The sequence below is a fragment of the Squalius cephalus genome (assembly GCF_949319135.1).
Source record: "Squalius cephalus genome assembly, chromosome: 24".
NCBI classification, from domain to species: domain Eukaryota; kingdom Metazoa; phylum Chordata; class Actinopteri; order Cypriniformes; family Leuciscidae; genus Squalius; species Squalius cephalus.
Window position 1 is genome coordinate 23,870,443 of NC_137145.1, and position 26,697 is coordinate 23,897,139.

Consider the following 26,697-nt stretch of genomic DNA (forward strand, 5'->3'; position numbering starts at 1 on the left):
TTAACGTCCGAGGGCATTGTATAAGAATAGTTCTCTGCTAAAATGACAATTGACTCATTGTTTGGAAGGACGTGAGGGAGAATAAATGACGACAGTTGTCATTTAGCGTGAACTAACCCTTTAACGCATTCTGATTATTTTTTACAACATATTCTGTTCGTTTTAGGAACAAGAGACATTTGTGTGTGGTAATCACTATATCAGCTGCTTCACCAGATCTGTTTGTTTAGTCATTTTATTCACTGGTAATGACAACAAAATGTTGCTATAATAAGCATATTCATAATCTCAGCATTTGCAATTTTCTTTTGCATGCTCCATAATCTGATATTTGCAGTCAGATGAGTGATTGAAGCCTATGTAATATGCTTATAAAACACAGAGCAGTATAATGTTTTGTCAAAAAACAATGTTAATAAATGTGTCTTGAAATCATTCTGTCGATATCAGCGTCCTTTGTGGCGAAACATTATGATATTTGCTTATCGCCCACCAGAACAACACACTTTGGTATAGCAAACCTTATAAATGTTTTAACAGCTGATTTTTAATTGACATTTTATTTACATTGACAGTTAAAATCATGATTAAGGGCTTTAAAAAAAATGACATTTTAAAACAACAACCTTAAAGGTAAAGAGCAAAAGGTGTTATATTAATAGATGCAGAACAGATGGGAAGTTGGTCCATTGACACAGACAGTGCAAAATGCCACAAGGGTTCAACTCTCTGGACTCGTGTAAGGACACACCACACAGACCTGTGCGATGTCATCATATTCATACGTTCTTTTCAGGAAAGTATCCGTCAGCCTCAGTCCTGATATGCTCTAAAAGAAAAACAGAAATGACATAGATGCATCATGGATCCTACATCATAATTCATTTCATTTTTGCTACTGTATTTCTGGTGCTCTTCGGTCAATTTGTTTTGTTTTTTTTACATTTTTTTTTACTTCATTGGAATGGTACGAAACTTGGTAATCTTGGTAATTTTGGGAAAGCTCCTTTATTTTGAGATATCAATGTCACATTTGGAGCACCACTTGTTTAGATTTTTGGCTTTGATTTCGTTTTAGAGTAAAACATGATTTCTGTAAGTTCACTTTTTTAAACGTTTTTCACTTCATCAATAATCTGCCATGTGTCGTCTTTGAAAATAGATCAAACTTAAGTCATTAACTTCAAGATTTACGATTTACTGGAAATTTAATTTCCAGGTCTATGCTCAAAAAGTGAATAAATGGATTATAAATACAGCGTAAATATAGTTCAGTATTAAAAAAATCCCCTAAAACAAAATATCAAATAAAAAACATTATCAAACTAAAATATAGTACATTCATTTCATTGACAAAAAAAAAAAAATCTGTAATATATGACCGACACGCGAAGAGCACCAGAGGGTTAAGACAAGCCTATCTGTAAATGACTGCTGTTATGATTGGCCCCTTGCATTACATGCCAAATTACTAGCTATCGCTAAACTGAATTTGAGTTAAAGTAGCAAATTTTGCCCGACTCTGCAATACATCCAATGAAAAGCCCATTGAAATATCATAATGCCGCCTCAGGCCTGCTGGAGCGTACCTGTAAGCCCTGGACGGACGACAGGAGCCTGAGAGGAATGGACAGCGAGGCGCTGGGGCTGAGTTTACCCAGCTGTCTGCCGGACACCCCACACCAGTGGACGGAGCGCGTGTTACACATCTCCAGAACCAGATCCATGGTCCTCTCACTGACAACGGGAACACCAGTGGTTAAAACCCACAGAGTTCATGTGTAACCTGACAGGCTCTCAGCCGTGCTCTGACCTGCAGTTGGTGATTTTACAGGTGATGTCGAAGGGCTCCTCTAGGTTGACCGTGTCTGGGATGAACTCGAGGGAAAGCCTGACGTCACCGTAACCAGGAGCCTAGAAGAGAAGGCCTGAAGGTGTAACGTACAGATTTGTGTTGTAGATCATTGGATTAACTATAGTGACTGAGCACTGTACCATTCTCTGCAGCTGGCTGGTCTGAAGACGTCCTCTCTCCCCGAGGTTGGTTTTCCACACAATGTCTAGTTTGCCGATCACCGTCACCCCCTTGATGACCCCGGCCTTCTCCGCAAACTCTGGCTTGGGCTTCAAACAGTACAAATACTGCCTCGTGTCCAAGGGCTGCAGATACGACATCTTCCCAAACGTCGACTTGCTGCAGAAATCCAAGAAAACGGTGCGCATAAGTTCAATAATGTCTTATGTCTGTAACATTTACAGCTGTTTAGCAAACGGCATTTCAATAGGAAGTGAACACGATTGGGAATTTGGTGTTGGTGGCATGAATTCCCCATGTTGACCAACAGAAAGCGACTTCAGTGCGAGCTGTGCTTTTTACATCACTACTCTTTTGACAATAGACAATGGGCCTTTTCTGTCCACGAAATGAAGCCCAAATTTTGCTCATGTGACCACACAACTCTACAAGGTTTCACAAAAGAACATTAAAGTTTCAACTATTAACAGGAATCTTCTGGTTTCAGTACAGCTTAAAGGAAATTGACTTAAAAACTAAAGTTATGTCATCATTTACTCACCCTCAAGTTGTTTCAAACCTGTATGAGCTTGTTGAACACAAAAGAAGATATTTTGAAGAATGTCAGTAACCAAACAGTTGATGGACACCATTGACTTCCATAGTATTTTTTTTCCTACTATGGAAGTCAATGGGGTCCATAAACTGTCTGGTTACTGACATTCTTCAAAATATCTTCTTTTGTGTTCAACAGAGGAAAGCAACTCATACAGGTTTAAAACAACTTGAGGGTGAGTAAATGATGACAGAATTTTCAGTTTGAAGTGAACTATTCCTTTATTAACAACTCTATTAATAACAACTGTGACATGCTGTCAATTACCAAAGAAATGTCCCTCAGTTTATCAAAGCAAACAATCGTGTCATTTACAGTGATGCACTTACAATAGAAGTCTATGAGGCGAGACGTTTCAGAGGGTTTAAAAGCAGATTTGTGTGGTTTGTGTTTTTGGAATAGCGAGAGTTGAAAGATTGGATGTAATTTTGTCACACTAGTCTCAAGTGTTCGAAACAGTACGCATTTTAACTGTAAATATGATTTTTATTTGTTTTTACAAAATGTCAACATCATACAAGTCAACATTATTTTCTGTGCCAATCTACAGCACGTCACAAATTAAAACAATCATGAAAATTGTATTGAACCGAATACATTCTTTTATAACCTACATTACTGTTCAAATGTTTGAATTGAGTAAAACTGGTAATGTTTCTGAAAGAAGTCTCATGTTCATCAATTTATTTGATTAAAAATACAGTAAAAACAGTAATATTGTGCAATATAATTATTAAAAAAAAAAAAAAAAACTTTTCTATGTGAATATACTGCACGTTAAACTAATTTATTCCAGTGATTAAAGCTGAATTTTCAGCATTACTCCAGTCTTCAGTGTCACATGATCCTTCAGAAATCATTCTAATATGATGATTTGATGCTCAAGAAACATTTCTGATTATTGTCATTGTTGAGATCAGTTGTGCTGCTTCATATTTTGAGGAAACTGTGATACACATTTTTTTGGTGAATAGAAAGTTCAAGTTCAATATTTGAAATATTAAGATCACTTTATGGTCGCTTTTAATGCATCCTTACTGAATAAAAGTTTGAATTTCTTTAAAAAATATATAAATATACTTCCCCAAAGTGTGTGACTGGTAGTGTAGAACACAAACACACGTCAACAGTAACAGTGAGGCTCACCTCTCGTCCGCAGAGGACACAGCGTTGAGCTCAGTCACGTTGTACATCATAGAAGGTTCCAGAGACACTTTCTCCATGAACATTGGGGACGTAGTGATGTTCTGGATCTGTGCCTCTAGGAACACCTCATCCGTCTGTAAGGTCAAAGGTCAAACACGTCAAATCTGGGGTGCGTTTCTCAAAGCCAACTATGGTCGCAAGTTCAATGGAGATTGCGATCATAGTTGGCCTTTACTCAGCCCTGGTCAGATTACATGCAGTATTGTACTGTATGTATATAAATTAATATTTTATACACTTTATCCATTCTTTATTTGAAGGGCTTTACATAAAGAATTAATGCATACTAATGAATAACAATTCAGTAATATCACAATAAACAGGACTATCTCTTCGGTTGTGAATGGCACTGAATTGAATCACTGTTGTTTAAAGGTCTTTGAATGTGGCCCATCAAATCAAGTTCTTCAGACAAGTTTAAGTGGAATTTATTGCATTTTTTCAGAGAGGCATATAAAGCAGCTGTTTGCCCAGTAGTGTCATCTTGAGTTGGAGGTTAGTTCATGCCTGTGGATCAACAGCACCGTTTGACAGAAGTGTTGTTATTGATACAGCATGAAGCAAAGATCCCATGCCAAGCCGGATTCATTCAATAGCCCAGAAATCAAACAGTTTAGACTAATTACACTATATCATGTCACTCTAAAGAAGTCTTTTAACTCATCACACCATTATTATTGATACTAATGTGATATAAAACTGTTAACATGTGGTTTTTGGAATTTCAAACCAAAAGTTATTTAAATCTGTCAAAGAAAACATCAATTGGTATAAAGATGATTGAAAACAAGCATCAGTTTGTCCCAGCCTCAGGAAAAGAGTGAGTTGATTCAGTTCAGCACTGTGAGCGAGGGAGCAGTGAAGCTAAAGCATTGAGAGGAAACAAGTCAAGGAAAACACACAAAAAATATTTCTCTCATCTAATGTTTGGTTTACATATTTCTTTATTATTATTATTATTAGATTATGTGGATTGCCAATTAAAAAATTTAAGGACATTTTCTATTTTCAATTATCACTGATTTAATTTATAAAAATAAACACTGTAAAAATAAATGTTGTTACTGTAGAGGTTTGATCTTTCTATCTGTCTGTCCATCTATTTATCCATCCATCTATATCCATCCATCTATATCCATCCATCTACTGAACAAAATTATAAACGCAACACTTTTGTTTTTGCCCCCATTTTTCATGAGCTGAACTCAAAGATCTAAGGCCCCGTCCACACTACTGCGTTTTCGTTTAAAAACGGAGACCTTTTGCTACGTTTGCACCTCCCGTCCACACTAAAAAGGCAAAAACGGAGACCCAAAACGGAGAAGTTTAGAAACGCTGCCAACCCGTTTTTCGTTTTGAATCTCCGGAGGGCGTTTTAGTCTGGACGGGTCAAAACGGAGGACTTTAGAAACGATGACGTAGTAGAGGCTCACGCTCGGCTCTATGATTGGGTGTCATCAGTCATGGCGTATATCTTTGCTAGCAGCTGTTGTGCAAGTAAATTCTGCATTTTACAATGCTATAACTGCCTACATGCGCCGGAGGCAAGCTATTATTCGAGCAATCTGTGACAATTCCCGTGTGCAGCGGCGGTATCGACCGTACATGGAGCGTCAGTTTTGGGTTAACCCTGGAAGAACTAGCGCATGGTGGGATAATTTTATCAAGGAAGTTGTGTTTACACCGGCACGCGCATGCCCAGTGTTGGTGAATGGTCACGTGATCCGCGTTTTCAGTCGTTTTAAAATTCAATTCAATTCTAATATGCAGCTAAAACGCTGGTGTGGACGGAGATCGTATTCGTTTTAATTCTCCGTTTCTAAACTAAAACGCAGTAGTGTGGGCGGGGCCTAAGACTTTTTCTATGTACACAAAAGGCCTATTTCTCTCAAATATTGTTCACAAATCTGTCTAAATATGTATTAGTGAGCACTTCTCATTTGCTGAGAGTATCCATCCACCTCACAGGTGTGGCATATCAAGATGCTGATTAGACAGCATGATTATTGCACAGGTGTGCCTTAGGCTGGCCACAATAAAGGCCCACTCTAAAATGTGCAGTTTTGCTGCATCTATCTCCATCTATCTCCATCTATCCATCTATCTCCATCTATCTCCATCTATCCATCTATCTCCATCTATCTCCATCTATCCATCAATCCATCTATATCCATCTATATCCATCTATCCATCTATATCCATCTCCATCTATCTCAATCTATCCATCTATATCCATCTATATCCATATCCATCTATCTCAATCTATCCATCCATCTACATCCATCTATCTCCATCTATCTCCATCTATCCATCTACATCCATCTATATCCATCTATATCCATATTCATCTATCTCAATCTATCCATCCATCCATCTACATCCATCTATCTCCATCTATCTCCATCTATCCATCCATCCATCTACATCCATCTACATCCATCTATCTCCATCTACCCATCTATATCCAACTATCTCCATCTATCCATCTATATCCATCTATATCCATATCATCTATATCCATCTATATCCATCTACCCATCTATATCCATCTATCTCCATCTATCTCCATCTATCCATCCATCCATCTATATACATCTATATCCATCTATCCATCTATATCCATCTCCATCTATCTCAATCTATCCATCTATATCCATCTATATCCATCTATATCCATATCCATCTATATCCATATCCATCTATCTCAATCTATCATCCATCCATCTACCCATCTATATCCATCTATCTCCATCTATCCATCCATCCATCTATATACATCTATATCCATCTATCCATCTATATCCATCTCCATCTATCTCAATCTATCCATCTATATCCATCTATATCCATCTATATCCATATCCATCTATCTCAATCTATCATCCATCCATCTACCCATCTATATCCATCTATCTCCATCTATCTCCATCTATCCATCTACATCCATATATCTATCTATATCCATATTCATCTATCTCAATCTATCCATCCATCTACATCCATCTATCTCCATCTATCCATCCATCCATCTACATCCATCTACATCCATCTATCTCCATCTACCCATCTATATCCAACTATCTCCATCTATCCATCTATATCCATCTATATCCATATCATCTATATCCATCTACCCATCTATATCCATCTACCCATCTATCTCCATCTATCTCCATCTATCCATCCATCCATCTATATACATCTATATCCATCTATCCATCTATATCCATCTCCATCTATCTCAATCTATCCATCTATATCCATCTATATCCATATCCATCTATCTCAATCTATCATCCATCCATCTACCATCTATATCCATCTATCTCCATCTATCCATCTACATCCATATATCTATCTATATCCATATTCATCTATCTCAATCTATCCATCCATCCATCTACATCCATCTACATCCATCTATCTCCATCTACCCATCTATATCCAACTATCTCCATCTATCCATCTATATCCATCTATATCCATATCATCTATATCCATCTACCCATCTATATCCATCTACCCATCTATATCCATCTATCTCAAACTACCCATCTATATCCATCTATATCATCTATATCCATCCATCTATATCCATTTATCCATCTATATCCATCCATCCATCCTCTATATCCATTATCCATCCATATCCATCTATTTCCATCATCTATCCATCTATAATATCCATCTATCCATCGTCCATTATCCATCTATCTGCCATTCATCCATCTATCCATACATACATCCATCTGTATCTATCTATCTATCTATCTATACATAGATCTATCCATCCATCTTTCCGTCCATCTGTCCATCCATCCGTCCATCCATCCATCCGTCCATCCATCCGTCCATCCGTCCATCCATCCATCCATCCATCCATCCATCTACCTTTTGAAACAACTTTCCATTTTGGCTAATGCCTGGTTTCTCAGGTTATTGCTTAGTAATAACCAATAGCCAAAAAGCTATTCAGGCCTTCTTTAGGCTACTGATGTAGGTAACGTAGCCTTTCTAAAATCTTGCCAACCGATAATACAGTAACTTAGTGTCATTTAACACAAATTAAATAAAGGTTTTGGCAAAAAATTATGAATTAGAAAAATAACTTTTACTAATAGCACAGGTCTGGATTTCTCAACATAATCTCGTATTTTCCATCTCAGTACTGTCCTGTTATCTGAATATCAAAATACTTTTCATATGTTTTCCCCTTGCTTGTTTCAAAGGCTCAGAAGAAGAAAAGAAACAGGTTATGCTGAAAAAAAAGTTGCAATGAGAAAGAAAAACAATTACCACGGAACTGAGGTCACTCTAATGGAGGAATAAAACACAAAAATAAACATTAGAGAAGTGAAGGTTACATGCACCAGAAAATGACAATGTCAGTTTTCTTCTTGAGGCAGCATAAACGTGAACAAAACAGTGAATTATGAATGAAACACACACACACTACTTACAAAAGGGATATCAAATGAAACAAATGAAAATGTATAAAATGGGATCTTAAAAAGCAGAGCCTCACTATAAATTATTTCAAAAGCTGCGAGGCAGTGCAGAGAGGAAGATAAACAGTATGACCATGGGAAATACTAGAGACTATAAGTGAGTCATTTGCTTTTGTATTTATTCTCTAAATATTAGGGGGAAAAACACATAGGAGCTCAAACTGGTAAATGTAAACTTACCTCAGCATTGTAGAATTTGGTCTTTACATCTAGAGGCTTGAGAACCTGGTTCAAAATAGAGTTAAAACTGAAGTTTGAGCTGCAGTTTGATCCTACTTCAACAGAATCCATATCAAATTGAATTTATCACACAACTCAAGACTGCTTTCAATGACCTAGCTTCAGTTCTTCAACTCTGCGGACTGTTTTCAGGATGTGTAAAGCAGCATGAGATCTCATGCTCCAGTTCAAATGTCAAGCTTTAGTGTAAATTAAAAGTCTCGGCTCTGTGCAAAATGGTTTGCGTAGAGCTGGCGTCCAATCACAGAGCAGGAGGAAATGAGCTCACCTGAAATTTGAAGAACTTTCTAAAGTACAGCTTCTCTCCAGTCTGAGTGGTGTAGCTGACAGCACAGACCAAGCTGGAATCAGAAGATCAGACACAAATATGGTGAGGACAACAGCGAGCTGTATACATCTCTTATTCTTGATGGATTTGATCTATTTATGGTAGAAATGTGAACATGCAACAGCATTTGCAACCAATTTTGCAACCGGGGGGGGGGGGGGGGGACGTAGAGACGTTTTTGCTTTTTAGCGGTGTGTTGGGGTTCCGGTACACCAGCCATGTCAACGAAACGAATGAATGAATGAAAATTAGCTCTTTGTAGAACTTAAAAAAAAGAAACTAAAAAGATGCTGCAGCCAATGAGCAGCCGGCGGGGGATTCTGGACGACTCAACCTCCACACACAGCTTTTAATGTTTTATCAGACAATAACTACTCAAGACTTTGCTTTAGTATAATTTTCGGGACAATTAGGGCCGGTTTCAGGACAACATCTTAGATTTCAGGACTTTCCAAAATTTTTCGGGAGTCTGGTCACCCTAATATACACACACACACAGACACTTATACACATATATATATATATAAAAATGTAACAAATACACGCATATATTATATAAAAAATCTTTTGTTAGATGCGATTAATCGTTTTTGAAAACACTATTTTTTAGATATTGTAGTATTTATTACAATTTTGAAATATCTTTTTAGTTTTCTTTATTTTACGTTTTTATTTTTATTTTCGTTTAAGTTATAGTAATTTTGTATTTAGTATTTGTAATTTGTATTTTCCATTCAGATCATTTTTATTTCAGTTTTAATTTTAGTGATTTTATCACTTCAACTTCAACTTATTTACTTATTAATATTTCAAAATTTTTAATCTATTTTTTAAGTTTAAGTTTTTCAAATAATATTTATATTTGATTTCATTTAATTTCAGCTTTATTTAAATTCCCGAAAACTACTTTTAATCGTTTTACTTTTTTGTTAACAACATTAGATTGTGGAGGATTCATTATATTAACGCTACCCAGCATTAAAAGACTGGGAATGTTTGGAGTGTGAAGTTACGCACATGTGTGTCCCGATCTCCTTAACTTCATGATGGATGACATCATCAATGCAGGACTCTGGCTTGAGCTCTGAAACGGCAGAGTTTGAAGCGGACAGATTTAACCTCTGGGAGCTGGTCTGCAGGTCTGCCTGCGAACAGAGACAATCGTGGGATAGTAGCGAGACACCAAAACCAACACAACTTCATTGGGCTTTTATTACTTCACCTGAGCCGTTACCTTTACGAGAATGTCTTTGACCACTTGGCTGCTGTCGTTGTGCACGCTGATGTAACTGGAGAAGGTCTCGCCAAGGAAAATATTTCTGTACGGGGAATGGTGAGAATGCATTTTCCGCATCTCTGGAAAGTTTTGGGATTCAAATGGGCATGTGGCACTTTCCACTTATAGGGCACAGAAAAAAGACCTGAGGTGCTTGATCTTCACCTCGTTTGGTTTGTGTGAGCATTTTACCAACAAAAATAAATAAAATTATGTTTTTTTTTCCTCAAAAATGTCAAAATTACCTGTGATTTAGGATGGGATTATAGATATTTGATGAGTTTAAAACTAGCTTATGAGAAGGGTTATTAGGTGAACCTAATAAAGTGGCTAGATAGATAGATAGATAGATAGATAGATAGATAGATAGATAGATAGATAGATAGATAGATAGATAGATAGATAGATAGATGACAGACAGATAGATGACAGACAGACAGACAGACAGACAGATAGATAGATAGATAGATAGATGACAGACAGACAGACAGATAGATAGATAGATAGATAGATAGATAGATGACAGACAGACAGACAGATAGATAGATAGATAGATAGATAGATAGATGACAGACAGACAGACAGACAGACAGACAGACAGACAGACAGACAGACAGACAGACAGATAGATAGATAGATAGATAGATAGATAGATAGATAGATAGATAGATAGATAGATAGATATCAATAATGATATAGATATAAACATAGATGAAAAACTCATGTGATACCAAAGTGTACCGTGTTTGTGGAAAGTGCCATGAACTCATTAATAAATCCTAAAATTTGAGGTCATTAAATCTATACATTACCCAAAATTCTGAGGCAGTGTGAGCATTTCCCCAAGGATGAGTGTTTCTGCCCCCTTTACAGTAGACGGGTCGTCTTTCATGAGTCGTATAAACAAATCACCTGCAGACATGTGATATGCAGAGCTGTAAAACCTCTTGACTGACATCTAAATCAACAGACTTTTATTTGTGCCTTAGTTATGTATAGTCAAGACTTTCCAGAAGGCCACACATGTTGGTCACAGGCCATGATTTACCAACACGTATGAATGACAAAACATAACAATGGTATACGAGTCATCAAATTATGAATAATAATAACAACCAAACAACACTATCTGCAAGCCGTGATTCAGCTGACTATTTATACAAATTAGAAGCATAACACGAGATGGTGTCTGATGAACTCCGTTCACTTCATGTTTGCAACATTACAATCTCATTCATGCAGATTAATGGGGGAACATATTTCAGCCACTTTTATATATAGAAGTGCTACTCAGAAGTGTCGTCGTGACACGCGGTCCTGGAGCTGGCGATCGCGTTTCAGAGCGCTGGGTAATGCGAAAGCACAGAGACTGGGCGGCTGATAATAGCTTTCAGAGAAACTCAGCAGTGGTTTCATGTGTTGCATTATAACAACAAATGTTTCAGGGTATTTACAGTGTTTTCCACTGGATTGAGTGAGACTGTGGCGGGTGGACCCTGGTCCCTCTAGGTGTAACATTTTAAAATTCAATTCATCAATCGGGTGCACTGGGGTCCTTCGGGTCCAAATGGATTATAAAAAATCCATGGATTATAAAAAACGGGTCCAGATTATAAAAAAATGTAAAAAATCATAGCTTCATCGGAATGGTCCGAAATTTGGTGACTTTGTTGGTACTTGGTATATGAACACCCAAAAAAATTGGGGACAGGATTTGAATAGTCTAAGTGGTTGTAAAAAAAAGTCACACTCAGGACCTTCAGGTCAAAATGTACCCCCATAGGAAATGAATGGGAAATTGGCAAAAATGTGACAATACAGAGTTTTTTTGTGCGTACAATCTACAAATCAGCCACGATCCAGAAAAAAAGCACACAACAGTGAAGGGGTGAATCTATAAAACATCAAGAGTGCAAAACAGACACATCCACACACACACACACACACACACACACACTTTTATACACATTCACACTAATAAATTCAGATTACAAAAATCTGTTTTGAATTTTTAAAAATCACAGCTTCATTGGAATGTTACGAAACTAGGTGACTTTTATGGTATTAGGTATGTGAACACACAAAAAATATTGAGGTCATGATCCAAGCATGCTAAGTGGTCGTCACACTTCTGCTCTTTGGTCAAAAATGACCCCCATAGGAAATGAATGGGAAATTGTCAAAAATATGAAAACACAGAGTTTTTTTGCATAAAAAAAAAAAAAAAAAAAAAAAAAAATAGTCTTTGAGAATCTGTTATTATATTTTAAAATCAACAACCTGAAAAAAAAAATTGCCAAATATGTGCAAAAATCACTAGAATTCGCAAGCCTTTCTACAGAGAGCTGTAAATCCACTAGTGGTAAAAATGTGCTATTGCGTGATAAAAATGCTCAGTGTGACCACCAGTTGGCACCCATCTCATTTCAAAAATTGCTTTCATGAGGCCTAGGCTTGACTCTAAAATGAAATACAGCTTTAATAAAAATAAAATAAAAATTATATATATATAAAAAATTTATATTATATTCAATGGGAAAAAATGGGTCATAATTATTGCATAAATATTAATTATAAATCATAAAATTACCTCAAAACACCAAAAAAGAAAAGAAAAAATATTATAAAAAACAAGTAAAAAAAAAAAATTATGATTTAATTTATATATATTAATCCCGCCCTCCTTTTGGACCCGAAGGTCCTGACTGTGACTGTTAAACGAAGGACCCCAGAGGGTTAAGAGCTCAAACGAAGAGCTCCAACCAGTGTCCAGTGTTCAAATCGAACAAAGAAATAAGTTGATGAACTGATGTGCACCTGAACTTTAAAGGGACTCAAACCTCTTTTTAGTTTTGATATAGTGTATATATAACTATATACTATATATATATGTGTGTGTTTATATATATATATATATATATATATATATATATATATATATATATATATAGCATTCATGCTGGTACAATTAGAATATAATAATAATATTTTTATTATTATTCCTATGACAGTTATAGCCATATATTTTAAAAGAAATGCACTGTAAAATAAATGTATTTTATTTTACTTTAAGCTACACTATTGAAATTACAATACTTTTGTCCTAATTTCTACAATTGCAAGAGATAAACCCTTGAGCTTTTATTTTGAAGGACACTGCAGTCGAGCTGGGTACCTCTGCTTTAGACAATCAATAATAATTAATTTGTGAATTATGAAATTAATTTCGTTCCCAGTGAATCAGTATCTGATTTCACAAAATGTGTGTATTCTTCAAATGTTTCCTGATTCGTGTGATTGGACTGTACCTGGAAGATCTCGGTCCTCACACGTCACCGGCATGTTTGTGAAGAGTGTAGGTTTGGTCAGCCGCATCACTGGAGGGAGAAACATAACATGAATCTTTACAATAATTCAGTATATCAAACACACATGATGTACAGTTAACTCTTGGAGGGTCTAGTTGCTTTTGTTTAGATGTATTTAAGGTTGACCAGTGTAACAGACAGTAACAGCTCATGTGTAGACACGAATCCACCATCAGTTCGCCATCTTAGTTTCTTGTGTAACTTTAAATGCTCAGTTGATCCAAAGACCAACACAGCCATGAAGTGATATTTACAATATAAGGCTAATAATATATATATATAGTTAGATGTCTTATTCCATGTATGCCCTGAATTCCTGAATTCACACCACTTTCATACAGCACCAAATGATGATCTTTTAATATTTCACTTGATAAGCATTGTGAAATTATTTCATGATCACAACACGCAATTTTGAGGGGAAAAAAAGTATAAATTGCAAAATGTAAAACTTGCAATTGCAAGAAAAAAATAAGAATTGTTAGATAAAAAGTCACAATTAAGTTTTACATGTTTTATTCCATGGTGGAACAAGCTTCAATATCGGTAAATTAGACCAAAACATTTTTTGAACATTTTTTACTTCCTCAGAATGGTATGAAACTTGGAGACTTTTGTGGCACTTGATGTATGAACACACACACACACACACACACACACGATTACAAAAGGCTAAATAGTCACACTTTTGATCTTAGCATTCAAAAATGACCAACATAGGAAATTAATGGGGAAAAAAGTAAAACATGAAAATAAAGAGCAATTTCTTCTTTTGCGATCCGAAATAAAAAGGTAATCAGGTTGAATGATTATTTACAGAGTTTAGTAACACTTTACCATAGACAAGTTGTGAAGAGGTAAATAAACCACCAGCTATGAGAGAGAGAGAGAGAGAGAGAGAGAGAGAGAGAGAGAGAGAGAGAGAGAGAGAGAGAGAGAGAGAGAGAGAGTGTGTGTGTGTGTGTGTGTGTGTGTGTGTGTGTGTGTGTGAGAGAGAGAGAGAGAGAGAGAGAGAGAGAGAGAGAGAGAGAGAGAGAGAGAGAGAGAGAGAGAGAGAGAGAGTGTAAAGCATGGCTGGTGTGTCGGGGCCTCAAACCTGAATTTGCTGAGGGCCCTGTTTCTATTAAATAATGTATTAACTGAAAATAATATTTTTATATGTTATTATTATTATATGGTGTATAATTTAGAAGTAAATATAGTCTTGTGACATGAAATCCCCTCAAAATACAAAAAAAAAAGAATAAATATTATTGAAACAAACTTCATTCATTTTGTAAATTTTTTTTGCGGTATACTTAGTCTGTTTTGATCGCCAAGTGTGATCTGATAAAATAAATGCAAATATTCTTAATGATTCCAAAAGAAAGGCTTCATTTTCTTTATGCAAAACATAAAGTCTTGTTGTCCTACTTGCACACGTCCTGAAGCGCAATATCACACTGCATTGAGTCCTTCTGTTCTCTACCTAAAGCAGCTCAGTCTGACTATTGAGCACAAGCTAGATTTAATCCGTTTAATACGCTCTCTGTTTTAAAACACACGTTATACCAGTTTCAGTAGTTACACTTTCCCATAGACAAGTTGTGAAGAGGTAAATAAACCACCAGCTATGAGAGAGAGAGAGAGAGAGAGAGAGAGAGAGGGAGAGAGAGAGAGAGAGAGAGAGAGAGAGAGAGAGAGAGAGAGAGGGGGAGAGAGAGAGAGAGAGAGAGAGAGAGAGAGAGAGAGAGAGAGAGAGAGAGAGAGAGAGAGAGAACACACCAAACACACCAAAAGAACAAACCTGAAAATAACTGTGTCGAATTAATTCATTTATTGTTCTTACTTCATTTTAGTCAGTCTGAAAATTATGCCAAGAAGTATAGTGTGTATATGGAGGGATATAGGGTTATTTGACAGTAAACCCTGAAGAGATTATGTAGTAGATTAATAAAGCATCACTTCAGAGAGCTTTTCTGTTACTAGACTCAGTGTCAACACTAGAATCAATGAACGACAGAACTCTGAGTGTCTGATGAAGCCACAGAACAGCAGCTGTCATTAGTTTCCCACAGCAGCAGAAAACTGACACAGACACATACTCTTACACTAGTACAGTAGTACACATGTACAGGGCTAAAGCCAGTGAGCAGCAGTAAGTTAACGTTAGACCTGAGGCTCAGCAGAAGTGATTAGCATGTAGCTAACAGGGCGATCGCGGGGTTTGTGAATGAATGAATACAAGTAAGCACGCAACATTGTTCAGGCATTCAGCTGCTCTTTCGCTACTAGAGTAAGACAAGGTTGAACCCCGCAATACCTTTTAACGCGAGCAGATGCTCTTGTTTTGCCTGGTTGACATCCATCCTGTCTGCTGCACTGGACTGACCTTTCACCTGCACATCAGCTGCTGACGGAGACTGCAGAGGGACAAACCGCGTTTCAGCGGCACCAGCGCGCGACCGCAGGCGTCTGTAAATACAGACGTGTGTGTGATAAATGCACATCATAATGCTGCAGTTCAACACCTCTTTACTGTTACCACGTTACTATACACTTCAAATAGGACGTAAAGTGCTGAATCATCACTGGCTAATAAGGAATTCATGGTCCGCAAGTGAAACCCCTTTCAGATTACTTGTTTTATTATACACAGATATTAACTTTTGTTTTGTTTTGTTGGTTGTGTATCGTCACTCTCACTCCCCCACCCCATAGTTTAGACTTCAGAGATGCATTGACGGGATATAGTGTGGCATATATACATTCATTATAATAATAAAGCTTCAGAGATGCTCAACTGTACCGGCAGAGAGCTCTCGTGATTTTCTCAGCAGATTTTCTCTCGTGAGAGCGATTGTGTTTTTGCTGCAGCATCTTTTTTTCTCCATAATTATGATTTTATAAATGCACGACACGTACATTATTTATATATGACTCATAACACAACCACCAGTGAGAGGCGATTATTACAAATATTTTGCTGTTGGTGTATTTCATGTCATGTTGGCAGAGTTTTGGCTGAATTCTTGTTGATTTTTTTTTTATTATTATTAATTTTTTTTTTACATTAAATTGTAATGTTTACAGTTGATTTTTTAAGAAACAAAATTGCATTCATGTTTTAAATAGCAATTTTAATACCGAATTAATACAATATGTTTACGGCATTTTTTTATTGGACAGGAGCAGGCTGTTAATGATAATAAATAAAGATATTAACGGTACACTATGTAACTTTTGGCGCTGTAGTGGTTAAAGGTCATCGTTTACTCCCCCGCATGTTGTTCGAAACCTGCATGTTTTTATTTCTTCTATTGAACACAAAAGAAGATATTGTAGGAGAATCAGACATCCTTTTGCTATTTTACAATTTTACCTTATTGCAAAAACCTGCAACTATTTTATAACAACTAAAATATCAAAATATTCTAAACGGTATTTTTAAATAAATTATTAAACGATCTTTTAAACAAATATGCCAGCGACTTTTAAGTTGTCCTGTTACGCTGCGACAGACTGTCGCAAACGGGCTCCCAGTTCCTTACGACGCTGGAAACCAGATGCCGTAAAGTGATTTGTCTGTACACATGGGTGAGTAGGAAAACGTGTCTCGTCGTTTTATTAAAGAACAACGAAATTGCCTCTCAATTAGGACGAGAACTGGTCCAGTATGTAAATATATAAGTAACATTTATTAGACTACTTGCCTGTCATTATTTTTAGGTAATTGTATAAGCCACTACAGAAACTTAAATCGCCACTGTTTGATTCTTTACAGGGTGTCGTTCAGACACAGGGGATTCTCTATTGTATCGTGATTAAAATTCATGCATTCCAGCTTCCAGAATAAAACACAATTGTAAAACCAGTAATCTGACTATTTAATCAACCGTTTCCAGTCCAGAATGGAGGCTAAACCGAGAAAGAAGTCATTCACGCCCAGAGACGGCAAGAAAACACCATTCAAGCCGAAAGGTAACCTCTTTTACACTCTTATTGTTTTATATTATGCTGTAAGATCTCCACCTATTCTTAATTATGAGTTTTGCAGTGTTGTTGTAAAGAATCCAGACCACAGCTTATGCTCAGGCAAATGCATTAATATCAGTGTTTTCCTTCATTAGGTAAAACTGGAGGAAAACCACAAGGCAAACGGCCATTCAAACCTTACAACACAGACAAAGCAAAGAGTTTTAAAAAAACAGGGGCAGATGGAGGACCAAAGACATTCAAAGGAAAACCAACAGGTGGAAAGTTCGCAAAGAAGAGGAAATACCCTGGAGATGGAGGCAAACCGGAGGAAGGTACACATGCCAAAATATGTCCTGGATTGTCTTACCTGGGAACCGCTGTAATAGTGTGTTGTGATTTTTGGTGTAAATTAATCAGTAGAATGTTTTCTTTCACAGGCTCTGAAGGGAAGAAACCTAAATGGGATGAGTTCAAACAGAAAAAGAAAGATTTGAAACAGAATCGTCAACAGAACGAGAGAAAGGACAGCTACCAGATTGTAAACCGAGCCAAACAAGTGTGGGAAATTGTGAGACGGTGAGTGCTTATGGTTATTTCATGCAAGGATTTTTGTTTATGGGTTTATCTTCAGTCATGGGCGTTTAATACAAAATATGATTTAACAATAATAACAAGCTGTCATAATACACTTTTCAGTTTTCACACTCAGTTTAATTGTCTAGAAATGTCAAGCAATAGATATACATGCATCACAGTAGAGTCTTTTCATCTCATCTCAAATCAGTTCATTCTGTGGCGAATCAATGATTGTGTTTATCCTAATACATGCAATCAATGCAGGATAAAAATATTGTTCGCAAATAATATTTATCATCTCAAGCATGCTTTGTTTGCTCTGGGTATCTCCTTGCTAACCAAGAACACTAACTTTTTAAAAAAAATGTAAGGACAAAATTGATGTAAATAGTTTTGTTTGTAAATATTGAAATGGCCTGTGTATGATTCTCTTTGTATAGATTGTCTTTAGTAGTAAAGTATTATAATATGCATATTATTCCAAGAAACTTTTAATTTTCAAGAATGTGACCTTCACAAAACCAAAAGCATCTAATTTTAATAAATCTCAAGAACCTGGGAGATAAGTGCATGAGCTGAAGAAACGCTCATATCTGTGTTTTGTGGAAGTACAGGAAAGACTGTGACAAGCAAAAGAGGGAAAAACTGATGAAAGAATTACAGGATCTTGTGAAGGGAAAAATTAAAACCGTAAGTAAAGACTCTTCTTTGCGCTGAATTACTGTATTTCTTGAACTGTGAAACATTCTTTTGTGGTTGTCTTTTTGCTAGATTGCGTTTGCTCATGATTCCACACGAGTGCTTCAGTGTTTTATTCAGTTTGGCAGTGAGAGCCAGAGGCAAGAGGTCTTTGAGGAGCTCAAAGGTCGGTCTTATCGTCAGTGTGATGAACTGCGTGTGTTTATGTGGAGTGATCGTCTCTCATCGCCCTTCTCTACCCTGATATTTCACTTTCTAGAGCACATTGTGGAGTTGAGTAAATCGAAATACGCCAGAAACATTGTGAAGAAGTTTCTAATGTATGGGTAAGTCACATCCATTTCTCATGAATCTCTTTAACGGTTGGGTTCAGAGAAAGTCAATTATGACGCAGTTACTTGAAAAACAACATTGTATGAATTGCATCCTTTAAGTGTTTGCTATGTTTGACTTTAGGCTCGGTTCAGAATGACGTTTTAATGATGCATTCAACCAAGAATGGTGTGTTAATGAACTCTGTTCTGGTGCAGGAGTAAGCAGCAGGTGGGGGAAGTGATGCTGGCTTTTAAGGGGAAGGTCAGACAGATGCTCAGGCACTCCGAGGCGTCTTCAGTAGTCGAGTACGCTTACAACGATAAGGCCATCCTCTCCCAGAGACTCATGCTCACTGAGGAACTCTATGGAAACGTATTCCAAGTCTGCAAGGTTTGTGTGCTCTCAGCTGCCAGATAAGAGACCTAGAAGCTTTATGTAAACCCAAAGATAAGTGTGTTTGTTGTCCATAAAAATGGTGATCACATTTGCTTTTCTTTTCTTTTTTTCCAGTCCCCAATTTGTCCTACGTTAGAGAAGGTTTTGGAAGCAAATCCAGAGAAAATGGAGAGCATCATGGATGAAATGAAGCAGATCCTCACACCAATGGCACAGAAGTGAGTTATTCCTAAAGCTGACATGTAGGGATGGGAATCTCTAGGCACCTCACGATTCGATTACGGTTCAGATTACGATGCTAAAACGATTATCGATGCATCTTTTTTTTGTGTGTTTGTGACTACATGGTACTTTTAAAGCAAAGTATTTATAATGACCCGTAAGGAATTAACTTCCAATATCTTTTTATTAATAAAACAAATGGAAGTGATTTGGCAAGTCAACTGTAAGGTTACATTTGCCAGCATATGTCACATTGCAAAGAACCAACAGGAAAATAAATGTGTGCCTGTACTAGCAGCAAACTTTCAGTCAATGAAAACAAACTTCAGCATATTCTGAATCTGTAACATTTAATAATAGACTTCTAACCAACATCCTCATGTTATTGTGCAATATAATCCTTTATACAAAAAAAACAAACATTTTGCTGTAGCAAAATCTCAAACAGCTTTCATACAAAAATATAGAATTGTGTACCAGCAGCTCTCATACAAACATAATGCTTGTGGACTCACGCATATTCTGAATAATTAGTAACATTCAAAGCCGCTCTTATACACAAATAAATAATAAAGAGTCTAAGACTTTTGACTTGAAATTGTTGCTGTATACCACAATTAAAAACAGATTATACAAAACAAGTGAATGAACATCTGCAGAGAGCACGGTCAAAATGTAACTTTTTGTGACTGTCATTGCACTGATACACACTGTGACTGTGGAGGGGAGGACAGTACAGTAAACCTACGTATAACGTACGTATAACAGATCTGTTTCCAGCATATTGATGTGAAAGCAAAACAATACAGAAAGCAGCTCTCGTACAAAATACAAAATAGATCACAATGAAATTATGGGAATTTTTTCATAAGTCAGCTTTTAACGAAGAGGGTGCCGTTCGGATTTGGCGCTCAGCCATCATGCGTCTGTTATGTGTACGCCACACTGTCCGGGCGCTGCGCGTCCGCGCTTCAGGGTTCCCGCCTTTTGCATTCCGTCAATATCACATTATTTGAAAAAGAAAAAAAAAACATTTAGAAAATCGATTTTTGACATTTGTAAGTCGATTCAGAATCGTCCATGTCCGCATCGCGATGCATCTAAGAATCAAATTTTCCCCCCACCCCCCACCCCTACTGTGCAGTATGACCAAAATATGAGGAATCCATTTTGCTTTTTTTTTATTGTCCACAGTTTATTTTTAATTTTGCTTTAATTGTCCGTCTATCTATGTACACATGGTGGAATTTAAACAAATGAATGATAACTTTAGCATCACTGCAAAAGCAGCCTCACATTATGTAATTAATGTAACACCTGAATTAAAAACAATTTAATTATAATAAAGCTGAAATTTTAAAATAAAAGGCAATTCAAAATATAGTATAGTATTTTAATAATACTAAAATAACCCTAATGTATCAAAAACCTGTTGTCAATTTTGTTACACAGTTTATTTTCAGAGTTTATTTATTACAGATGTTTATCATCACACTGCCCATTCCTACTGGCATGTGATGATAGAGTCTTGGTACTTTATTTCTGAGTGAATTAATGCGTTGCGTTCCCTCTACAGGGAGGCCGTCATTAAACATTCACTGGTCCACAAAGTTTTTCTGGACTTCTTTGAGCACGCTCCCGCCAAACAGAGAACGGTGAGTGTTGTGCCCAGTTTGACTGCTGATGTCACCGTCTGGTGTCTGTACTGATGTCTGTTGTGGGCTGTCCTTCAGGAGATGATCGAGGCCATCAGAGAAGCGGTCGTGTACATGGCACACACTCACGATGGAGCCAGAGTGACCATGCACTGTTTATGGCACGGCACACCTAAGGTTAGCACTCCTCTACACTCTCCAAATGACACTCTTCATGTTTGCTTTTAGTCTGACATGGTTTTGTCTCTGCTCTTTCTTTCAGGACCGCAAAGTTATAGTAAAAACAATGAAATCATACATTACAAAGTTTGCAATGGTAAGCTGCCTTTCTAATCTGTGCAATCTATGAATGGGTGAATCTCACAGAAAACATATTTCACTCTAAAATCCATATATATATATATATATATATATACAGTCCTGGTCAGAGTTATTGGGATTCTTGGTAAATATGACCAAAGAAGCCTGTGAAAACACATCTGCATGGTGAATCCTTTTGACCTTTCACACAAAAAGTACACAATCTAATTTTCCATGGAAGTGAAATCAGTAAAAGTGGGGGGAAAATCTAAATATGACATTTCTTTTCTCTAACACACATTGGGCACAATTAATGGCACTTTTATTCAATACCTCTTGCAACCTCCTTTCCCCAAGATAACAGCTCTGAGTTTTCTCCTATAATGCCTGATGAGTTTGGAGAACATCTGACAGGAGATCAGAGATCATTCCTGCATTCAGAATCTCTCCAGATCCTTCAGATTCCCAGATCCATGTTGGTGCTTCTCCTCTTCAGTTCAGCCCACCCATTTTCTATAGGGTTTGGGTCAGGGACTGGGATAGTCATGGCTGAAGCTTCATTTTGTGCTCAGTGACACATTTCTGTGTTGATGTTTGTTTTGGATCGTTGTCCTGATGAATGATCCAACCACAGCCCATTATAAGATTTCTAGCAGAGGCCGTCAGGTTTTGGATTTTTTATCTGTTGGTATTTGCTAGAATCCATAATACCATGTATCTGAACAAGAAGTCCAGGACCTCCAGCAGAAAAAAGGCCCACAACATTAAAGATCCAGCGGTATATTTAACCGTGGGCATGTTCACACATCAGAACTATATTCTTTGATTTTACTCATTGTGATGGATGATTAAGGGAATTTGGCCTTCGTGTTTCCTCATATTTAAACTCCTGTTAAAGAAGTCATGGCTGAATTGGATGATGTCATGTTCCTAGTCACCCTTTTGTGCTAAAAAATGTAAATGTGTGTCTTATATGTATGAATTTCTATGGTGCCAAATTAAGTGTGGCCACTTGGGTGGGTGCCAAAAGTGTTTTTATTTTTATTTTTTCCCACTTTCATTTGTTTTACTTCAATGAAAGGTTTGATTTTTGTGATTTGTTTTAAATTAAATGTTGAAAGGATTAACCATGCAGATTTATTTTCACACACATCTATATAATAGCGAGAGTGTGTGCGTTTGTGTATTTTTAAATTTGTGGAATTTATTTCAACTACAAAAACCGAGGGAAATAGTTTACCCAGAATAGTGTTAAGACAAAATTGACGTTGTTTTCTTTAAGAAAATTATCATTTCTGTTTTCATTTGATTTTCGTGGGGGAAAGTTGACCTAGACACATTATTAACAAACCTCAAATAATTTGTTATTTTAATCATTTTAATTTGTTGTTTATTCCATTAAATGTTTCACGGAATTAAAAATGAGTTTTATTTATTTTCAGGGTGAATATGCTCATCTTGTCTTATTGGCTGCATTCGACTGCATTGACGACACCAAGTTGGTTAAACAAATTATCATCTCAGTAAGTCCTCTTTAGTTAGATGTTTCTTTATTGGCAGTTTTTCTGTTGTTGTTCTTTTTTTCTCCAGTATTTGGATGATTTAATATTTCTTATAACATATCTTATTTTGCTCTCAGGAAATGCTTAGTTCCTTATCTGAAATAATCAGCAATAAACATGGTAAAAAAGTGCTGCTTTACCTCCTGAGCCCAAGAGACCCCGCACACCTCTTACCCGAGATCATTCAGGTGCTTGAGAAAGGTGACGGCAATGCGCACAGGTATGGCGTATGAGAAAATGTCCACTTTTCTATGAATGTGCATGCCATTTGGATCAACCGTGTCAGATGGACAATAGAGATGGATGAAGAAATGCTCCACTCAAACGCTGAAGCATTTTGTGTTTGGTGTTGCAGTAAGAAGGATGTAGCGATCCGGAGGAAGGAGCTGCTGGAAGCCGTGTCCCCTCCTCTGCTGGAGCACCTGTGTGAGAACGCCCAGGCTATGGTGATGGATAAAGCCAGCTGTGTGGCTGTGAGTGACATCCTGGGGGCCGCCATCGGAGATCTCCGGCCTGCCATGGAGGCGGTGGCGGCTCTGGCGGCCGGGCCCCTCGTACCAGGTGGAGAAGACGGCCAGGTAACGCATCTACAGGTTTCAGCCTCAGATATTTTGCAGTGCTGTCAGTAATACCAGTATTAGTATGTGATGTTGTTTTCACTGCAGAGGCAAATGCTCTATTATTGGCATTGAAGTTTGAGATTTCTTCACAAAAGGGTTTTTTAATAATAACTGATTCAAAGTCATGTCTTGAAGCATTGGAATCTTTAAAAACTGATCACCCATCTTCACAACTGTGAAGATTTTAATCAAATTGTCATCTCTCGAATTAAAGAATTGATATATTATTTTCTGCTGGGTTCCTGGCCATTCGGGACTCTCTGGTAATGAGCAAGCAGACAGTGCTGTTAAAGAAGCTTTATCTACAGAACCAGTTAAACGCTCTATACCTTTCACAGATCTGAGACCGATCAGTGCTTAAAGGGATACTTCACCGATTAGCATTAAGCTTTGTATCAGTAGAAACCCGGTAGTATTTTCGAATGGCCGTGCTTCCCTCCCTCATGTCCCCCTGAGACGAGAGATTTCTGTATTGTGTGTCTGGGGAAAAAAACCTCAGATGACGCAAAAAACGTCATTTTGCATCATCGGAGGCTTTTTTTGTCCAGAGGCGAGAGACTACAGCCAGGAGGAGCTCGTTCCGCATGTCTTCAACCCGCCCATAGGGGGATCTCACGATAAAACTGAGTCTTTTCAGTTTTGAGTCAGCTAGTAGCCTAGTTGTATAATTTCTTGCGATACTGCCCTCTGTAACCGGTAGGCGTGGCTTGGGAGTGTCCTCGTAGCACAGCGAAGCAAGTGCATTCTGGGAGTTGTTGTCTTTCATCCACATGAGCCAAAAATAAATTTTCTGTCTTTTCTCAGTCTAGAGGACACCAACTTTTAAAATAGTTTAACATTTCTACTACATAAATTACCCAATTTAAATACACATTCATCTTTAAAGCGGTGAAATATCCCTTTAAACAACAATACTACATGAAATAAATCTTGATTTGGGGGAAAAAAAAAAATTTCATATAAATAATCGCTGGGATCAAATCATTTACTCACGATGCCGGATAGGACACTCAAGACTCGCATATCATTTATACCATCAAGAGAAAATTCACCAAAGTGTTCATCTTGTTAGAATCCACTCTCCATTAAACATATTTTGCTGGACTGTAATACTTCTACCCCTTTGAGGAAATTGTTTTATTCTGTTGATACTTTTGAAAAGGTTTGTAACCAAGTAAATCCAGACAAAAAAAAAAAAAAAAAAAATCTCAAATAAACATCTTTAGTTTAATTTTTTCATAACTATACCTGGCTCTCGCCATGAACATATGGAGTGCACTGCAGTTTTAAGGAGAAAATACTAAGCAATGGTGTTGACTTATGCATTTGTACATTGTTTGTCTTAAAGCATATTAAAAACCATATTAACATTAAAAGCTTTTAAGGTAATGGTTTGGTATTTGTGTTTCCTGCAGCTGCATATGGCAGAACACCCCGCTGGTCACCTGGTGTTGAAATGGTTGATCGAGCAGGACGCTAAGATGAAGGAGGCAGAGAGAGAGGGCAAGTACAAAATGTTAAACCCTGACACATTCATTTTCATGATACTTTAGGGTTTCCTTTTCTATTTTAAAAGGTCACTTTGCTCTGTGTAAGCCTGCTAATAAAAACAAAGTGAGCAGTTTTACATGAAAACACAAGTTTTACTGTCCTCTCCTGGCTTATTTTTGTCCACAGAGCGTTTTTCCAGGATTCTTCTGGAGAAGGTGGAGTTGGAGGACCTCAAGACGTGGGCTTCAGTCAACCGTGGTGCCATTGTTCTTTGTTGGTAAGTTTATGGCTGCCACAAATGAACAGATCCAGAAATAACAAAATGCCTTCCTTTTTGTGTACTCTAGTAAATTGCTTTCGGATTGGTGGGCGTAAAGAATAGCACAGCAGCCCTTGTTGTTTGAGCGTTAAATACGCTGAATATACTCCCAGAAGAACATGCCTGTACATTCATTCATGTTTAAAGCCTCTGCTTCACAAAGCCTCAAAGTGCTTATCCTATGACATCACAAGCTCACTATCGCAGCAAATTTGCTGCTTTTCCATCATACTGTCGATTATTAGCTGGAGGAATTGCCCACAGTTCGCTTTGGGTTAAGCACATCTTCCACAGTGCTGCTTCATTATGCCATGCTGTTGTCTGTATGCTAATAAAGGGCTAAACTGTGGCTCGCAGCTGCAAACCCTTGAGTTACACCCCGCAAAGGATTATGGGTTTTTTCCACTCCCCGTCTCAGCCTCAGTCTTTGTGCGTGACCTCTTATAATCTCCCTAAGACTTTAAGCAGCGAGAGATTTGTTTCTTTATATTCTCAGCCTAGACTCTTTGTTTATTCTGATGTCACTTCTTTTTTCCACCAATCAAATTTCACAAATTTGAAGCCCATGCTGCATACAGAGAAGCACTTAATCTATGAATGGATCTTTGCAGTGGTTGGTTGCATTTGATTCAAGTTTCAGCTGCTTTATTTGGTTTTGTTTGTGTTTCCACAGCCTCCTTCACAGTGCAGATGAAAGTGTTGCTGAAGAAGTGAGAGTTATGCTGAAATCCATCCTTCCTAAACTACAGAAGATCCAGAACTGTAAAGGAGTGGAGGTTCTGCTGGAAAAACTGGCCTAAAAGAGGTTGATGTCCCAAATCAATGTTATTTTGTTTTTTCTTTCTTCTGGATTTTTAATTGTGAATTTATATGCTGATGTATGTAAATATAAAATACACAAGAATACCCGGACCTGTTTTTGAGTTATTTATTTGTTTTTTTATTATTCCTTTTAATGTCTAATCTTGTAAAACAAATCAAGGTTTGTTTCACCTCCATCCCCCCCCCCCCCCCCCCCCAATATATATT

At 37.2% G+C, this 26,697-nt stretch overlaps 2 protein-coding genes across 4 annotated transcripts; one reads left to right on the plus strand and one right to left on the minus strand.

Annotated features, from left to right (window-relative positions):
* Positions 1-228: 228 nt before the first annotated feature.
* Positions 229-16,004, minus strand: trappc13 (trafficking protein particle complex subunit 13). Of its 2 annotated transcripts, XM_079860440.1 has the most exons (13): positions 15,859-16,004; positions 13,497-13,565; positions 11,001-11,100; positions 10,147-10,231; positions 9,930-10,057; positions 8,853-8,925; positions 8,525-8,569; positions 8,133-8,150; positions 3,777-3,910; positions 1,996-2,194; positions 1,814-1,914; positions 1,590-1,737; positions 229-829 (listed from the first exon to the last, which is right to left on the minus strand). In XM_079860440.1, the coding sequence occupies exons 1-13, from the start codon at positions 15,902-15,904 to the stop codon at positions 722-724; spliced, it is 1,254 nt and encodes a 417-aa protein (XP_079716566.1). In that variant the 5' UTR covers positions 15,905-16,004; the 3' UTR covers positions 229-721. The 2 variants fall into 2 exon arrangements, with proteins under 2 accessions (XP_079716566.1, XP_079716567.1); XM_079860441.1 differs by lacking the exon at positions 8,133-8,150 and having other exon boundaries at positions 428-829.
* A 1,049-nt stretch (positions 16,005-17,053) lies between these two features.
* On the plus strand, positions 17,054-26,586 carry pum3 (pumilio RNA-binding family member 3). 2 transcript variants are annotated; one of them, XM_079860443.1, is made up of 18 exons: positions 17,054-17,132; positions 17,320-17,516; positions 17,666-17,845; positions 17,951-18,089; positions 18,704-18,779; positions 18,861-18,954; positions 19,048-19,114; positions 19,319-19,493; positions 19,614-19,717; positions 21,298-21,376; positions 21,455-21,553; positions 21,639-21,692; positions 23,119-23,199; positions 23,316-23,458; positions 23,594-23,816; positions 25,274-25,361; positions 25,536-25,626; positions 26,342-26,586. In XM_079860443.1, exons 2-18 carry the CDS (start codon positions 17,447-17,449, stop codon positions 26,466-26,468), a joined length of 1,890 nt encoding a protein of 629 aa, XP_079716569.1. In that variant the 5' UTR covers positions 17,054-17,132; positions 17,320-17,446; the 3' UTR covers positions 26,469-26,586. The 2 variants fall into 2 exon arrangements, with proteins under 2 accessions (XP_079716569.1, XP_079716570.1); XM_079860444.1 differs by having other exon boundaries at positions 17,104-17,209.
* The last annotated feature ends 111 nt before the right edge of the window (positions 26,587-26,697 follow it).

What these genes read in the sequence shown, in the direction of transcription:
- trappc13 (XM_079860440.1), bottom strand. Translation starts at nt 15,904, where the DNA reads ATGGATGTCAACCAGGCAAAACAAGAGCATCTGCTCGCGTTAAAAG. An exon ending in GTGTCCTCTGCGGACGAGAG is followed by an intron (nt 2,195 to 3,776) that starts GTGAGCCTCACT and finishes GGATTTCTGCAG; the next exon opens with CAAGTCGACGTTTGGGAAGA. An exon ending in CCAGCCAGCTGCAGAGAATG is followed by an intron (nt 1,915 to 1,995) that starts GTACAGTGCTCA and finishes CTTCTCTTCTAG; the next exon opens with GCTCCTGGTTACGGTGACGT.
- pum3 (XM_079860443.1), top strand. Translation starts at nt 17,447, where the DNA reads ATGGAGGCTAAACCGAGAAAGAAGTCATTCACGCCCAGAGACGGCAAG. An exon ending in TTAAACAAATTATCATCTCA is followed by an intron (nt 23,200 to 23,315) that starts GTAAGTCCTCTT and finishes TTTTGCTCTCAG; the next exon opens with GAAATGCTTAGTTCCTTATC. An exon ending in GGTGACGGCAATGCGCACAG is followed by an intron (nt 23,459 to 23,593) that starts GTATGGCGTATG and finishes TTGGTGTTGCAG; the next exon opens with TAAGAAGGATGTAGCGATCC.